The sequence below is a fragment of the Argopecten irradians genome, chromosome 16 (genome assembly GCF_041381155.1).
Source record: "Argopecten irradians isolate NY chromosome 16, Ai_NY, whole genome shotgun sequence".
NCBI lineage: Eukaryota > Metazoa > Mollusca > Bivalvia > Pectinida > Pectinidae > Argopecten > Argopecten irradians.
In genome coordinates, this window is record NC_091149.1 from 3,416,674 (window position 1) to 3,436,125 (window position 19,452).

At 38.5% G+C, this 19,452-nt stretch overlaps 1 protein-coding gene across 1 annotated transcript in view; it reads right to left on the minus strand.

Annotated features, from left to right (window-relative positions):
• LOC138311096 (homeobox protein Mohawk-like) overlaps positions 1-19,452 on the minus strand; it is a 47,390-nt gene that overhangs the window by 6,481 nt on the left and 21,457 nt on the right. The window contains exons 2-3 of the mRNA XM_069252537.1: positions 8,270-8,592; positions 868-1,293 (exon numbers count right to left, since the gene is read on the minus strand). Of these exons, the coding sequence (XP_069108638.1) occupies positions 868-1,293; positions 8,270-8,592 (749 nt within the window). The remainder of the gene's footprint in view (positions 1-867; positions 1,294-8,269; positions 8,593-19,452) is intronic.

Below are 19,452 nucleotides of genomic sequence, written 5' to 3' on the forward strand. Positions count from 1 at the left end.
ATGCTTTACATACAAAATCATCTTCCAAATCTCACATTTTTTCATACATTTTTAAATTTTTAAGATTCTAAATATAGCTTATCTCATTTTGAATAACAAACATGCCAATTAATTGTTAATTAAAAAAAATAAACAAAGGGCGAATCCTCATGAATATTCATATTTCCACTGGATAGCTAGATAATACGTGAAAAGTATGCGATATCGTCTATCGATCTGTAGACCCCGGATATAAATAATGGATTTACGAGTCTCGGATGGCATTATATCATTATTTTGTATGATACAGGTCATAAATCGATGACGTCTGATCAGAAAGATTCTAGTGGTACAAGTTTGGACATATATTATGGATAAATTGCCGGGGCAACGAACGAGGCCGGCGACCTGAATACAAAAAAGAGCTGGTTGCTGTCGCAACATGAAACAAGAGGACAATGACCTTAATATCCAAACCGTAGTCCGATATAATGGATAACCAACACAATTATAGATGATACAAGGGGACGTAACCCTAAATAATTCGGCATATTCCCAATATTTTAAAAGGGGATTCAACTCTGATAATAGGACATAATACAAGGGGACGTAACCCTAAATAATACGGCATATAACACGGGGAAGTAATTCTAAATAATCAAACATTTTCAAAGGGCACATAACACTAATAATTCGACGTAATACAAGGCGACGTAACACTAATTAATCCAACAATTTAAAAGGGGGACATAACTCTTATAGTACGACATAATACAAGGGGACGTAACCCTAAATGATTCGGGATATTAAACAGGGACATAACTCTGGGACTATAGTCCTGAACAAATATAAAACAAGGGACTTAACTCTAAAGATAATTTTTCTTACCGTCAAACACTGGTAAATGATGACTTTCGTTCATTGAAACCCCTGATGACGTAGACATTTCTTCGTAATCACGTGACCCGATGGATCCCGAAGGTTTCCGTGACCTTGTTTTGTTAAATGGTGTCATCTCCATGGTATCCAAGCGGTGATTCAACCGCTGGTCCAATCGTTGACCGGCGTTCCTGTTACGATAAGTATCTGAGAGATATCTTTGTAAAATTGTTTGTTTATAGGGTTTATTTTGAGATCCTGTGTCTATTGGAGGTTTCAACTGCGTAAGGCTTGGATAAAACTCCATATGGCCCATTGTCGGGGTTTGAGATCGCGAGGGCACTAACTCTCTGTCGTCATCATCGTCCTGCTCCATTGGCTCTGACGTCATTTCCGATGGATTCGAATGTGACGAATGGAAACGACGGCTTTCATCTGAAACAATAATTGAAATCAATTACCTTAACAGACAAGATAATTTTAACACAGACTAATCAACCCCCATACTTCCGAAAATCCCGCTCTCTTGATACTAGTATGGACCTTTTCCTATCATCATCAGAACCTTTTGCCAATCCCTATTGGATTTGCATTGCCCGGATTGATCAAACCTTTCGCCAATCCCTGTTAGATTCTCTTTACCCAGAATGATCGGAACCTTACGCCAACCCATAATGGATTTGCGTTGCCCGCATTGATTAGGACCTCATGCCAATCCCTATTGGATTTTCTTTGCCCGGATTGATCAGGACCTTATTGCTATCCCTACTGGACATGCTTTGTCCGGATTGATCAGGGCCTTATGGCCATCCCTACTGGACATGCTTTGTCCGGATTGATCAGGACCTTATGACAATCCGTATTGGATTTTCTTTGCCCAGATTGATCAGGACTTGTTCCCATTACTTATAGAAATTCCCGGATCGGAACCATGAGCGAACCCCTATCTTATTGTTTTTGGTGATCATCATCAGAATGGTGTCTTTATTCCACTTACCTCCCCCCTCACCTCTCAAACTACCTCTTACCCCCTCACCTCTCAAACTACCTCTTACCCCCTCACCTCTCAAACTACCTCTTACCCCTCACCTCTCAAACTCTCTTCCTCCTCCCTCCCCTCCCCTACTCTCAACTCCCTCCTACCTCTCAAACTCCCTCTTATCCCTCCTCCCCATCCTCTACTCCCTCCCCCCCCCCCCATCCTCTACTCCCCCCCCTCCCCATCCTCTACTCCCTCCCCTCCCCATCCTCAACTCCCTCTCCTCTCAAACTACCTCTTACCCCTCACCTCTCAAACTACTCTTACCCCCTCACCTCTCAAACTCCTCTTACCCCCTCACCTCTCAAACTACTCTACCCCCTCACCTCTCAAACTACCTCTTACCCCCTCACCTCTCAAACTACCTCTTACCCCCTCACCTCTCAAACTACCTCTTACCCCCTCACCCTCTCAAACTACCTCTTACCCTCTCACCCTCTCAAACTACCTCTTACCCTCTCACCCTCTCAAACTCCCTCTTATCCCCTCCTCCCCATCCTCAACTCCCCATCCTACTCCACTCCCCCTCCCCTCCTCCCCATCCTCTACTCCCTCCCCCTCCCCATCCTCTACTCCCTCCGCGTCCCCATCCTCAACTCCCTCTCCTCCCCCTCCAAACTACCTCTTACCTCTCAAAACTACCTCTTACCCCCTCACCCTCTCAAACTCCCTCTTACCCCCTCACCCTCTCAAACTACCTCTTACCCCTCCCTCTCAAAACTTCCCTCAACTCCTCTTACCTACCCCGCCTCCCCATCCTCAACTCCCTCTCCCTCTCAAACTCCCTCTTATCCCCTCCTCTCCGATCCCTCTACTCCCTCCCCTCCCCCTCCCCATTCTCTACCCCCCCTCTCACTCCCTCCCATACTCTCAACTCCCTCTACCTCCCCTCCCCATCCTCAACTCCCTCTCCTCTCAACTCCCTCTATCCCCTCCTATCCCCTCCTCCCCCTCCCATCTCTACTCCCCAACTCCTCTCTCCAAACTCCTCTTACCTCTCCCATCCTCTACTCCCCCCCTCCTCCCCTCCCCCCCCTCCTCAACTACCTCCCCCCTCCCCATCCTTAACTACCTCTCCCTCCTGATCCTCAACTACCTCCCCACCTAACTGTAAATCCAACACTTAATATATAATTGTGAACAAATCAACATTAAGCCATGAAAAGCCCTGACCGCGACCTAAAATTAGATACTGCATTAATCCATAGGAAAGTAAGTGAAGGGTATGACAGTTTTCTATCTGGCTTCTGGCATTCTGCCCGTCTTACACTCTGATTTAGAATCTATATATAAGTTTGTTACTAGGCTATTGCCGAACTGGGCAGAAAACCGTATCACGAATCAATAATCGAGACATCCCTCCGCACGAAGACCTATATTTTATGTCTAAAACAATAGATGAGTCATACCCCATAATATAGATCTATACCTTATTACGTTTATTTCTGAATCGATCGGCTACCTACTTACGAAGCCATACAACCATACACATGTACAATGCGTGACAGTGGTTCAACGCTTAAACCAGTCATTTGGTTTTAAAGCATGTGAATTGACAATGAAATGTTTTTACGTCAATGTCAGTTGGTTTCTTGTTTTTCATCCTCTCCCTTCATATCGCTTTCTTGTTTTTCACCCTCTTTTTCAACCTCTCCCTCCATCTCCATATCCCTTCTTGTTTTTCATTCTCTCCCTTCATATCGCTTTCTTGTTTTTCACCCTCCTTTTCACCCTCTCCCTCCATCTCCATACCCCTTCTTGTTTTTTCACCTTCTCCCTTCTATCTTGTATAGGATTTACGGCGTATCAGCCTGACATCAATGTTTTACATAAAGGTATTGGTTCAGATATGAAAGTTGTAAATAGACAAACCGAGATCGGTCTTCAGTGTAATGCGACCGGGGTGAGTGCGTTGTTCGGTATCTTTGGTGGTTAGCTTCAGCGTGATAACACTATAAAAAGGTAAAAGACTTCCACTGTTACACAGAGACAGAATACTGATATACAGGAGCCTCCCAAAACTTAATTGACATTCTCAATATCAAAATGACCTCAGCTGACCAAAAGCCAACCAATTAACCAATCAGCGACCAATGTCAACGGCGAAAATTTCTCTCTTTGGAAAGAGGGAGAGATGATCCTCTTTTAACTAGTTATCTAATTAAGTAATCTAAAGAGATTGCGAGTTTAATATAAAGCTCACAATAAATAAGGTATATACATCCTCGATTCTTCAGGGGTTGCTATCACCTGGATATAACGTCAGTGATAGTAACCCCTGGAGTATCAAGATGAGGTAGATATGATATGATAATGGAGGGAGAGAATGAAACGTTGATAAAGTCAATCTGGTGGTAAATATGGTGGTAATACGATTGTTAAAAATAATTATACATGTACAATTGTATAATTGTAATGTCTGCTCTTCGTATGTTGTGAGTTGTATTTTTTCTGCACATCTGATTACGGATATGGGAAGTTTCTAACTTCAATGATTTGTATCGCTTTCGGGTGTCGGCTTGTTAGTGTATCGTGTGAACATCGATATCCGGAATTCAAGCTCCGGATCCGACTCGTGTTTATCAGGTCAAATTTTCAGAAAAAAACCGGATATATATATTCGAACTCGGCAACTTTGTGTCGACAGTTCGGTGAAATATTACGGATTCGATTTTAGCCGTATCATCATTCTGATCCTATTTTCTGCACTCTACATCTACTGCACACTTAATACTGACTGTGACACTTATGGCTGCCCGTCGTCTGTTTGACGTTTGGGCGAAGAGGAGTTTCCTTTTCAACTTCAGAATGACACATTCTGACATTATTGTGTATTACCTAATTAACTTTTTGAAATCCACATTTTGATGTGCATACAAAAAGATGACGCGCAAAGAAATGGGAGGAATGTTGTTGTACAGTGAAACCTGTTTTAGCGACCACCTCTATATAAAGACCACCTGCGTAGACTGGTCATCAGACCTTAAGTTGTTGATAAGACTGTCTCAGCACAGTTGTAATACTAGATTATCTTCCCTAGCTCGAAACAAAAAAATATTTAAGACAAATAATGATGTTTTAATGACTGGGATTACCACCTGCTTGATAAGACCACCTTCTCAGCGTCACAAATACCAATTTTAATATGATTTGACATTTGTTTAAAGGGCCACTACCTTTCCAAACGGGTTCTAATTTTTAAAATGAAAATGTAAAACGAGGTCGATAATTTTGTAGAGTCGCAAAAATTATTACCTAACGGTTAATACTACACTTATCATCATCTTCTGAACTATTGAATTAAAATAAATAAAATCTTAATTTTCATACAAAGGAAACCTAATACAGTAAAGGAAAGACAACAGACTAAATTAGAGCCATCGGGTCTAACATTTTATTGGTCCTGTTTGGTTCACGTAAACACGTACAAGTTATAGTTCACGTACAACGTTATTTTGTTACATTTGTACCTGTCAAAGAAAATAATATTATTGATATTTCCCGATAAATTTTTTTCTTAAATTTTCACAGTAAAACCCTGATAAATGTGTACTTTACTCTTTTTTTGAAAATCGATATCAAAGACGAATTGGTTTCATTTGATGCCACAATATACATGTTTTTTTTAGGTTATGCATTGATTAATATCTAGAACTTACAGATCGAGTACATCCTGGATAAGGTTAAGGTGCAGAAACATTAGTTTTAATTACGATCAATATGCATGCTATATTCAAATAAAGATCCCCTGATAAACACAATCCGTCACTAATCTTTCCGTCATCTACTCTGTGATTAGAATGGCTTCAGGCGCCGTAACGCTATATTAAACCAATATCAAACTTTATTCATATTTCTGTATAATAAATTACAAATAAAAATACAAAAAAATCTCCTTAATCATATTTCTGTGTTATAAATTACAAATTAAAAATTAAAGAACGCGATGAAAAGTACAAGGAACCTAAGTTTGATTTACATAGGTTATTTATCAATTTAAAATCTTAACAAACCCGTTTTAAGTTACCCCGTGCATGAGTTATTACATGTATAACAAATTCTCTAAAGCGTTTGTAGCCTGTGCCTTTTCTTCATAAAAAGAATTTATATAACTCTGATCAATAGCGGTTTATCTAATTTCAAACTCAACTCAATGTCCGGATCTATTCTATTCTTTCCAGTTAAAGTTTTCATGATATTTTTCATAGTCATTCTAAAATTTAATAAAAGTAATCTTTACATTTTTACCTCAGTCACATGTTTCCGTACTCAATCTTTAATAAAATAACAATCTCAATATCTTTGTCGTAAAATTAGACATTCCCTTTTCGATAAGGCTATACTTTATGTTATTAAAAGTCAGTATAAAATATTATTTCTATCTCATGTCTAAGCTTTTAAAATATTGTGAGAAGGCACTTAAATCCGGCTCTAACCACAGGGTATCTGATACATTTGAAACTGATCGATAATATTGAGTCCGGTTCAGAATTAACTCTTATATCCGGGTGTCATGATTCTAAATATTCATTAAGATCGCAGTCATCGCTATATTCATTTAGATCCTAGTTATCAAATAAACATTCAGACGCTATTTACCGGTACATTAATCAGCATATTAATTTTGACTGTATTAACCGAAATATTCATAAAGACCTTTTAACCGAAATATTCATTTATACCCCTTTAACCGATATATTCATTATACCATATTAACCGGAATGTTAATTTAGACACTTTTAATCGTCATATTCATTGATACCATGCATTTAACCGGGTTATTTATTTATAAATACATTAACCGGAATAATTATCTAGAAATATATTAACCGGAATATTTATTAAGAAATATGTTAACCAGAATATCTATTTAGACAATATTGACCGAGATATTCATAAAGTTAAGGTACGTATGTAGGAAGACAAGGCGTATCCAAGTACCGGAGGAATACTCGGGTTTTTGTCAAAAAATATTTTAATTTGATTTAAATTTAAATTTTTGGTATTGTTATTGTAGAAATAGAATTAAATCTCACGAAGCACCGCTATAAATCAAGGAAATAAACGGATGAGTTTTGACGTCATGAGCTTGGGAAAGACCGTTCGGAAGGCCTCTAGGTATTCATCACCTTTCTCCTGCTGTCAGAACAGTACGATAGTTTTTTCTTTCTCTTGTTCTGCTGGTATTTTTTAACCGTAGTAAATGATTTTTTCTTGACACGGCGCTGTAACAGACCATATATTAAACACACTTGTGTGTCAGCAAAATTTCCATTTTAACGCAGAATCAATATGTTATGGCAATCCACGCCACCAGATCACTCCGCGACGCCTCACGCACGACAGCCCATGAAAAATAAGCTTCCGCGGCGATAATAAAGATCGTTTTCAACACGTTACTTAATTGAAGAGTTTGGAGAGTGTATCGCCGCTGCGAGTTCCACAACGGCGGTTTAATGCGCTACTGTCTGTTTTGATCGAATACAAGCTCTGATACGGCCGTAGATACAATAACCAGGTAAAATAATTAATGGACGTCCATGTACTGTATTATTCCCTTTGTATGATTGATATATAATTTCAATTTGCCCTCTGTGTACAATTGAATCGATGCGCCGAGCGTGAATAATGTTTAACATGTTTGAAGAGCAGAGTGGACAACCAATAAACAAGTCGGGAAAACTCAAAATCCGGACGGAAATGTCTGATAAGTTATTGACCTTACTACAGTACAGAAAACAAAAGTCGCCATCCTTGCGGTTTTGGCCGGGAGCGTAAGTGTCCGGATTATTGAGGGTTCGGTGTATTTGTGATGTGGAAATATTGTTTAGATTATGGAAGTGATGTCATGTTTAGACACAAAATGTATTACGTCACTTCCTGTCAGTAATGAGTCAGAGCGGGTAGAGGATAAACCCAAAACGGCCAATTTAGCCAACCCATTCACTCAAGTCACAAGGTTTGCGCTTTTTCTTCTAAACTTTTTTTTAGACTTCTTGAAAAGGTTTTTATAACACTTTAACTGATCGGATAGATCCGAATGGGGTCATCTGCTCGACCAATCTACACAATAGTTCCATCTTGTATACCAAATATTTATAGAACATGTACCTGTTTACATTCAAGAAATACAACTGTGCCGTAGACGGTTGACAAAAGAGGACGGATGAAGTCTAGAGTTAAGGTAGTCGCCTTAATTTTAGACCGGATTGCCTGCCGTAGTTATGTTCCCTCCGATAGGCTTCGCTCCGAAAATACCAGAGTATTTATGAGCGCAGCCTAGCGGAGAGAATTGGTACTAAGACAGGTAACCAATTTTACCTACATTGTAACTTAAAAACTCCAAATCGGCCAACACAAAGAGATACAGACCTTCGTCGGAATCGAAGAGACTGTCGTCAGAACTGACACTCAACAGCTCGGCGTTTCCTGTGACCCTACTGTTGTACAGCTTCACGCGCCGCGACCACGTGACGTCATCACCTTTCACAGTACTCTTCAGCCTCCTTCTCGCATTTGCAAACCAGTTGGAGACTTGAACGAGAGACATACGAGAATCTCGCGCTAGGATTTCCTTTTCCGGTTTAGAAGGGTAGGGGTTCCCTCGGTGATCACATAGCCACTGTTTTAAAGGTTTGGTCATGTTCTGCATTGTTTGTCGCTTTTGTCGAACTTTCATTTGAAATTTGATGTTACTGAAAAGACAGAAAATATAAAACAAAGATAAATAACGCATGAAAAATAAACCATGATAAATGTCATTATAACATCAAAGTAATTACATTTTCAACATCCACACTTCCGTCTACGTTCTATATACGCCTACACTTGTAATGAAAGTGTTCAGTGTTAAAATGAAAATGTCCCTTTAAAAAAATAGTGTTCCGAGTTACAACGAAAGCGTTGAGCGTTACCAGTTACAACGGAAGTGTTCTCTGACACAACGAAAGTGTTCCCAGTTATAGACGAAAATGTTCCCAGTTATAACGAAAGTGTTCCAAGTTATAACGAAAGTGTTCCCAGATATAGACGAAAGTGTTTCGTCTTACAATAACAGTATCATCCGTTATGGAGAGTGTTTCCAATTATGATAACAGCAATTACGCTGTATATTCTGATCCATCAGAGTTACTTCCCTTCGTTTCCTTTTCTCAGTACTGACCGATTGAAAAGAAGGGAAGTAACTCTAATTAATTTAGACACCCAACCCACGAAATAATCTAATGAAGATTTATACCGTTAATATCACAGGTAGAGAAAAAAACAAATCTGAGATAGAACGTCTGGCGATATTGAGGTAACTCCGTACTATAATATAAATTTGGTTTATGATCTACTTCGACATAAAAAAAAACTTCTAAACGCTAAATTTTAAAATTCAAACCAGATAGGTTTTTAAGTACTTTGGCCGCTTAGGTAATTAATCCCGATGGAAGTCTTAACCTACAAGTTCGCAATAAAGTGCAGTTCTCGAACTGCCTTTCTATCCGGAAAACTGAAAAAACATTAAAGTTAAAAATATACTCGTTCACTCTGTATATAATAGGCTTTATAAATGTTTTCACTTGGAGTTCTGCCATTTTCGTGTATAATTATCTTTGCCCGTTGCGCGTGTGATCTGTATTACGTCAAATTGATGTGGTTTTAAGTGGAGTTAGGAAATGAAACTCACTAAGCGGCTCCGATAATCTATCTGAACGCACGGCTTACAAAGATCGACGAATGCAAATTATACACAATTCGAGGCTATGCAATCAGGTACAGAGCGCTTTCGTAGTGTAATCATTTGAATACATAACTAATTAGTTGATTTTTAAACGTAATAAAAAGCATCATGAAACCAATGAGGCATGGATTAAATAGTCAAGATTTGTATCGCTATTGTAAACAACTTGTATCATCTTACTAAATGTTACAACAAGAAAAATGAATCTTCAAGTTAGTATGTCTGGTGTTTATAGAAATTACTCTCTTCTCCATAACCATAAGTCCTAAAGAACTACTCTAGCGTCTGTCACGTGCCCGGATGAAACAACGGTTCAGTGTTGTTTGTTGCACTTCATATACTTTCATTTATTTTTTTACTCCTGTTTTGCTCTGTCGTATGACAACTAATGTTATACATTTATTCCTGTAGAACATGTACAGAAGAATGAACATCGCTTCCATTGTGGCTTCGGTCTACATGTCTGAGAGAGACACAACGTAGACCTGATTACCTGCCTTAGTACCTCTTATCTCCGCTAGGCTGCGCTCATAGATCTTCGAAACGGTGCCTGGCGGAGAATAGCAAAACTATGGCAGGTAATTATAATCCAGTCTGTCCTCAATGGCCTATGCCTTGGTGACGAACTTCCAGAATAACCTTTCTGTACCTACGAGTGCCAGGAACTGTGATATATGCATCATCTGTATATGTTTCTGTCAATGGGCACAGAACAGCTGTATACAATTATATGATGTTTAAGGACGTGAGCATGTACGTTTTATCCCGAATTAATTAATAGCCATTAAGGTAAGTGCCATTATGTTTGGTGTTTCACTCCCTCAGTACAGAAGAGTGAAGCAAAGGGAAGTTACTCTGCTCGAATGGGTATACATGTATAAGTGCCCAATTTGTGGTTAGACTGCGCAAAAATTCTCAGATCTAAAAAAAGTGTTTCTTTGTTATTTGTCTCATTAACCGAAGGAATAAACACCGATTTATACAATATTTTACTATCTCTTTTTTGGACTATTTGCTGTAATATTTTACTTCGCAGCCAATCGGGGAGGCGACCTTGTGAATGATGGCATAGTTTCCTGTAGTCATTTGTCGATAAGGTTATTTTCGGCGATAGAAAATACGTTTGTAAACAAAACAAAAATAAATATTATAATATCAATATTTATTCAAGTTTTTTTTATCCGGGAATGACCGGGAACTCGGCTTAGGTAGACAAAATGGCGCATAGCACCGACAGGATTATACTGTTATGGCAACACATAATCTGTCTTTCAATATTATGTGTGGTATAATTTTACTCGACAAATCACCAGCTATTTACCTGCAAACTTTGTATGTTTAGCTTTCTGTAAACATGTACAGTGCCAGTCTCATACAGTACTATACAGGATACTGTAATTAAGTTAAGAATTCTTCAATTGTGCAACGTATATTGCGAACTGAAGGATATTGTGAAACGCATTACGTACATTTGGAATTTAGAGCATTTGAGCTTTTAAGTACATGTTTCCTATACAAACATGTAATCAAGGTCTTTGGAGAGGCGGAAGATGTAATTTATATATAATACCTGGACCCAAAACCGGGAATTTAAATCCGGATCAAATGTCATAAAGATTAAGAGAACTGATGCTATTTGTAGGGAAGTCAGGCACGGTGTAATAAAATTGTGGATAAACCGAATTAATGAGAATAGAGCTCTACAGCTACATTAACATGATTCGTTTATTGAATAGGGAAGAAACTCGATATCGTAAAATTAAGAATGACATTATTTCGGGAAATAAGAAACGGTTAGTTTTAACAGTTGTATATAACTTTGAGGACGCGTCAGATAGACTATGTTTTAAGTACTTGATGTGAAGAGGAACTAGACACATACTTATTGTGGAATTTTGCTTATTTATTATATGACCATTTACGTAAATGGTCACCGAATAAAGGAAACACGCATCCCGCCGATAACAACAAGTTACCTCCCTTTAAGTAACACAATGTACAACCAAAGGGACATAATTCAATGATATATACTGGTGGGTATGTAAAAGAACACTGGAAATATACGTTTCTTTCATGTGTCCAGACAAGAATCGATGGGTCTACAGCGTGAAAAACCAACGGCACAACCGACAGTTAGGCAAAGAATCAGAGTACCCGCCTGGGAGACCGTTAACACTTGTACTGGAAGCAACACCAAATAAACCGACCAGAAGGAAATGAGGGTGCAGTCAGCAGGAGGTCGAACACGTATCCCCGGACTTAGTGGTCTGCCGTTCTTCCGACTGGGCTAAAGAGACATTAAAAGCTAGAAGGCGAAAGTACAGTATTTGTACAACTAAATCTTACATATTCGTGTGTGGTCCGTGGGTGTGATATTGGTAGAATTTCCTTAGTTCAGTTAAATACCATTTTAAAGCATGCAGATTATTTGTAAGCAAGAGCAAATTCAAAACTACCTCTCGGAGTCCTAGATAGTGACTGGAAAGCACGAGTTTGTATAAATATCTAATTGTTTGCGGATATGACGACAACCCGACCGTCCATAGGTTCCCTTGATAAGAGGACCAAATTGTTTTACAATGACTCGCAAAATAGCTTGGTATTCAGTCCCGAACACGTCCTAAAGTCATTTATTTTGATAAGTACGGGACGATTTATCTGGAAGTCCTTGACCTTTGACCCGTAATCCCCGAGTTGACGGAGATTGAACCCTCCACGTGAAGTGTCAAGTTCGACAGGTGTTGTACACTAACGAGTCAGTTTCAGAGCATGCGCTTTAGACGTTTTAAATCATGTTTGATGAAACTCTCTAAAGGGAAGTATGATCACCACGAATTTATAATACACAGCTTATTTTGTTTGTTTGTTTGTTTGTTTTTTATTTGGGTTTTTTTCATGATTTTCATTTTGATTTTATTTCCCAATCAAAGCAGTTTTAAAGCATGCCCTGTTCGTTTTTAGTCTCTATTTTAATGAAATTCTCAATAAAGCAAGAAAGAAGTAAGTTTATCATAAAAAACATAATAATTTAGTTTTTGATAAGCATTTTAAACTGCTATTGGTGGAATGAAGTCACTATACATTATACACGACATGAACCAAGTGGTTGTCTAAAACATGTAATTTATTCAATTTTTCTTTTAAACGACAAATTACATGTACCATTTTCATGAACACCTGAACTGTATACAAGCTATTGAATTCGAAGAGAACCTACATATATTTAAACCTTATATATAACATATGGTTTGAGGTGTTTCAAATCACCAGTTAAATGGTATAGGAACAAGCACCAATACACATATGGCCTTGACTTGTAAGTACTGGGAAGGTTATAGCTGAGTCAGCCCGTATACATGTACGTATATACACATGTGTCAATATATATATATCGGACGTGAAAGCCTCGGGGTGGACGACCGGAATGACCACTGGTCAGCTGGCAGATCGATTGGCCAATTTCTCTACAGCAGATAGACTCGTACATCTTGTAAGTCAGGCACACACGAACTATATAAATGTGTGGTAGGCCGACCGTAAGATTAAATCTCTCGGGATTTCAGAACCAGTAATGAAGGACTTTGATTGATTAATGACAGTAACAAATGTAGTAAATGCTGTAGTTAAAAGATCCAATTGTTTGAAAAATAATGCAATGCTTTTACGTCCTGTGCTAACAGCTCTGGCGCAGATGTGGTGCCTTTATTTGGACATTAATGGTGTTTTGATAACGTCGACTTATTCAGGCTTGAAGGAACACGATCGATTAACGACATTGGCTTTCATTAATATTCAGCCCTCGGTTTCTGGTAATTGGAAATCCGTACAGAGTTCGGTTATATCATCTGCTATCGTGGTCCAATCGGAAAATTTGTAGTATCGCACAAATAATTAACAATTGTACCAAGTAGAACAGCTTACGTTGCAGTTCTGGTGACCTTTAAATTTGAAGGTCATAACGGACTGAAATCAGATTCACGCACAAGTTAGCATTCAGTTACAATCTACTGACTTTAATACAAAATCGACATTGTTCACCATGTTGAAGGCTCGCTCGAACGCTTTAAAGGTCGTTTACTGTATTGCTTATTCTTGGTTTTTTTTTTCACAAGCGATTTTGAAGTCATTGTCATTGGTGACATTATGTCAATGATACCTTGGTAATTCAGGATTCTTAAAAAATACATTTTGAGAATACATCATTGTCTATTGATCTGCATCTACCGACACTAAAAGCAAATTGAGTGACCCGCTTTTCGATATTTAGTAGCGAAATTGCCAAAAATACATTATTTCCCTTTAAAGCCCGCTGAACAGCACAACATGGATTCCCTTTGAAGCCACCCGAACAGTTCAAAAGTCTGCAAGCAACCCCTGAAATAAGAAACAGAACTTCCGGAGCAAAGTATACTTAAAACCACATCGACGTTCTCGGTTCATTGTCAAATAAAAGCCACCGGAAGAGACGACATAATCTCGAACCGGAGGTTATTATGTATCAATGTTCCAGAACGGCGTTGATTAGAGGGTACGTCACCATGGTTACAAGAGCTAGTTCTGTGATCGTTACCAATTGATTTCATTTTGACCTTGTTTTCTCGTAACCAATCATTGATTAATACTTGTACGTGGAGGACCGGACGAGCCCACAATACACGATATTAAATCTAAATCTACATATACACTGGTACATAAATACAATTACATACACAGGTGTAGCAATTACCCTGCGGTAGTGCCTGCTCACATATGTTGATTCACGACAAACGTGTACGTTTTAGGAGAAAGGGACATCATGACAGGTTGTTTCGTTATTACATGTTGGTCAAAGGTCAAATCACGTGTAGTTCTTGTGAACCTAGCTCCCATCCGACCTCTTCTTTTTGCGGGATAACTTTCTATCACTTTTGATGAATTTGCATGCATCTTCAATCATCTCTGCCCTAGTTTCCCTAATTTTGATAGTAGATATCACGTTAAGATTCTATGGTGATTTACAAATCCATAAACGTGTGCTCGTCTCACATTTGCAAATACCGACAAGCGAGATTGATGTCTTGTAATATCTGACTGAATGTTAGATCATCTAAATACACTACCTTGTAGATGTATATCTGACTGAATGTTTCATCTAGGATATGGGCAGTTTTAAGTCTCATCCATCATCTATCTAATGCATCATAGAAACCATGAATTCATCATCCTGCTCAGCATGACTAAACATATCCCAACTCTCGTTCACACGAGATTTGTTCAACGACATTCGATGTGTTTTGAAAACTTTCTATATCTACTCTAAGTTGTTTATCTTAAAACAACTACATTATATGTCTGAAATCGTCATCAATGGTTCTCACGCCAAATTCGTACGTTTTTGAGCGTTTCTACCAACAACAAACATCCCAATATACATGTACCTCCTAAACGCCTTACGAATGTCTAATATGTCTAAAACCTCGTATAACCAGACCCATCTAAGTACAATGTACGTCACTCAATGAAAATATGAATCTACAGCACGTGTAACGAGTCTGTTTTCCTTTGATTCAACGAGGTTAGAAACCTGTGTGAATGCATTCCATTTTCACCAAGAACACGTGCACGCCGTTATATTGCATGTGCATTGCATGTTCAGTTATTGCTTGTATACCGATAGCAGTATGTAGTCAGACAAACATCATTAACACCTTTTTACAAGACTTTCTTTAATAAAGCTCAGCGCCAGACAATCAAAACAACTCGCAGTACTTAATTATCCCGGATCAAAACCGCCACTCCACCCATTTGATAACTGGGCTAAAATGCTTTATTGGGGGTCATAGGAAATTCTTTTTAGTACACTGTACAGTTATCTAAATGTCTGGATCTGGTATTAGGGTAAGAGGATATTCGGAATACATCGTACAACAACCTGAATGTCTGATTCTGATATCTTTATCAGGGAATATAAGGATTATACACTTACGCTGTACTACGTATTAAATGCGAAGGGTTATCTAAAGGTACACTTATTTAAATGTCTTAGTCTGGCATCAGGGACAGAGGAAACTCGGACTACACACTACATGGATTAAGTCTGAGTCTGTTGTCAAGGTCAAAACTAAACAGAAATTATTGTGTTCGAATGCGGTAAGCATCAAACAAGCTTCGGCACAAACTCCATAGTTTTATTGCCAAGTTTTTCAATTTGTAACATTTAAGATGATATTTTGCTTCTCCAAATTTTTGGCAAAGCGTACCTTCCCATTGAAGTGTTGAACTTGCCGTGCTTTTCATGTCAAATTTATAGTTAGTTTAAACCTTATACTAACAAGACCTCGAACCAAGCATCACATCTGTCTTCTCTATTTTCAAGAATGGAATCGACCGTGTTAATTGATCGCGAAAGAGGCGATTCTATTTTAAGGGAAATAGTTTATTTTGTGTATTTCACTTGCCAAAACATAAGAAATTAGGTTATTATTATTTCATTCTGGCGGAGCCAAGATAACTTCCATTGACGTATTCAGGACTTGTGTAACACTGCTCGGTGTAGATATGATAAAACTTATATGTATATGTATATCCCTGATACATTGCGAACATCTGTCGCGGCTTAGCCTATTACCATCTACCTAGCGAAGTTTGACACCGACATATAGGTCAGAGATATCACTTCCTCTTTTATACTATTTCCTTTCAAATATACAAGACTAGTATTTAGCGTGTACAAGGCTTGTATTTAGTAATGTACAAAGCTAGTAGAACATAAATATAGCAAATGTGAACGTACAATGCTAGTAAAGCAAATGTACAAGGCTAGCAGAGCAAATGTACAAGGCTAGCAGAGCAAATGTACAAGACTAGCAGAGCAAATGTACAAGGCTAGCAGAGCAAATGTACAAGACTAGCAGAGCAAATGTACAAGCAAGGCTAGCAGAGTAAATGCACAAGGCTAGCAGAGCAAATGTACAAGGTTAGCAGAGCAAATGTACAAGACTAGCAGAGCAAATGTACAAGGCTAGCAGAGCAAATGTACAAGGCTAGCAGAGCAAATGTACAAGGCTAGCAGAGCAAGTGTACAAGGCTAGCAGAGCAAGTGTACAAGGCTAGTAGAGTAAAATAAATATACAGGACTAGAAGAGCAAATATACAAGGTTATAGTAGAGCAAATGTACAAGACTTGTAGAGCATAGGAGACGAGTTGAGCAAACGAAGGGAGCTTGTAGAGCAAATACATGTACACAAGACTAGTAGAGCAAATGTACGAGTTGAGCAAACGAAGGGAGCTTGTAGAGCAAATACATGTACACAAGACTAGTAGAGCAAATGTATAAGTCTAGTAATTGTGAAGGCTAGTAGAGCTAGTAACACCATCAGCCTCAAATTTCTATAAAACCAAGATGGCTGCGAGCCATCTACTGCCAGAATGTGGTCGTGGCCGCGCTCGTCGCCAGTTAATGGGACTATTTTCTGCCCAATTGGCGGTTATTGAATTTCCTTGCAAACAATTTTTCCGAAATATCTTTCCACAGAAATAATGATTTGCTCAATTAAACGAAACCGCTCGCTGTTTATAATTCTAACGAATTTCCACAGGTATAGCAAGTCGACGGAAAATCTATCACGGAGATTTAAATACCCAAGTCTCTTCTGCTTAATCATTTCGCTAGGTTTATGGTCAAACAAGCAATTCTATAATACACGAGGAGTGATTAGAATGAAATCTGGAGGCAAAATATTTCAAATAGAAAGCTATTAGCGGTGAACAAAATTCTATTCGGGAAATGAGAGCAATTCAACCATCGATGGAAATATGAAACTGACAAATTAGCGATAATTCATTCCTCGCAAAATATGAACATGTTGATTTTTCGCTTTAATGGATCCTATTGGATTTAATTAGTTAGAGATAATTAACGATCGAAATTGGAGCATTGATTGATGGTTGGTCTGAACAGGGTAGAAAAGTAAACAGTGTTATTGTTTGTTGAGTACATAGAGACAGTGTTGGCATCTTTTACTGGGGAACTCTAAATGGGCCAGATTCAGACCAGAGTACCACGAAAAATAATTCCGCTTTATTCAGGTAGAATGCATTAGTACCTGAAAACTTCGACTGGAACCCAAAAATTACTTCTAATTAAGCCAAGTCTGCGAGTTTTTCGAAAGTTCAAGTTAATGTGGAATCAGCCAACAAGTTAATATGATAAATCAAATTCCGTGTCAGTAACTCTTATATTCGAATTCGCTATTGTTTTTTTCTCATTTGCATGAAATACACTACATCATCAGCCTTAATTAGAAAGGGTCATTAATGTTTCTGAAGCGAGGAGAAGCATTGCCATTACACAAACCTAGAATGTTTGAATGGATTCGTACCAAACGTAAAGTGTTTAATTAATGAATATACAGAATATTGTATCTGTATTAATAAATGTAGCCATGAAAAATAACTTTATCATTCATATGTGGAATGTTATTACGATAATTTCGTATTTTGCCAGCTCTAGCTTTTCTGACTCACAGGTGACACCAGGTGTCGCGGAGTCCCCTAGAAAAGTTCCTGAGGACAATTCGACTTCTCAGAAGAGCAAGAAAAGGGGTATTTTTCCTGATCCTCCAACGTCTGGACAGATGAGCTTCCAAAAATAGGAGAGCTTCAAATAGAGTGATCAGAAGCCATATTCAACAAGCAGAAGACGGCAGATTGAGTTTTAGCACAGGGAACTCTGCGAAACATTGGCGGTGAGTGAAGCAGATCGGAGCTGTCATATGTGCTATATATATCCCGTTAGATCTACGAAACTAATACCATCGCCTCTCGTTTACTAGATAGCTAATCATCCAAGGCCATTTGGTCAGACTACGGCCAGTGTCTGGTCAGGCAAGATTTAAACCTTTTGGCACAATGTCGGGAGAAAATAAAACCGTAAGCCCGTGCCGTATCGTGTTTAGCGACCTTGCACTCCACCACAGCTAATAAATCCCGTTTAAATCTGCACGTGATTCTCCTCGCAAACACGTGTTTCTAGATAAATTTCTCCTGGCATGTTTCATACAATAAAACATGTTGAGACAAACGGCCTGATCGGACTGGCATTGGAGAAATCTGGATTATAGGGTAGTTAACTAACTCATCCCTAAAAATAACAATGGACTGATCTAGTTTATGATATAGAAGAGTCGAAATGCGTCTTTAGGAGTGCATGGGTTAAATAACGCATATGATATGCAAAGTGCTTGTATACCGTAGAGATGTAATACGATAGTAATCCGTAGAGAAAACTTGATTATCATGAGATAATCTCCTGTCTATAATAGATTATTCATACCGCACGTGTTGCTAAATATAACAAGACTATATCGTCTAGTTATTACCGGTCGATATACAATGTATATATAGTTGTATTGGTCAGCAGTGGTCAAGCCGGCCATTCAACTCTAGCCCCTGTACCGTGCTATACATGGCTGGAATCATGACCGATCCCGAAACATGCTTAACAACACTTTATTTGTAGCATGGCGTCATTCCTAACGTGTGAGAAATGTAACGTTACCATAGAAACCGCTGACCAAGTCTATATTACATGTACACTATAAATAACCCATAGGTGTGAAACCTTAACATTTATTCGCATAGGCAAATACAAATCGGCAATAAAAGTAATGGCGGAAAGAAGAAAACTAAAGATCTTCATACTGGACTTGAACTTAAAGGACAATGGATAATGGCAGCCGGTAATATCGGTACGTCACGTGTAGCAACTAAGAGGACAAGGACACTGACCACAGACGGGTTTATTTAACCCGGACAATGTTCTGGTCACTATTGGTCAGTTTAATGTTC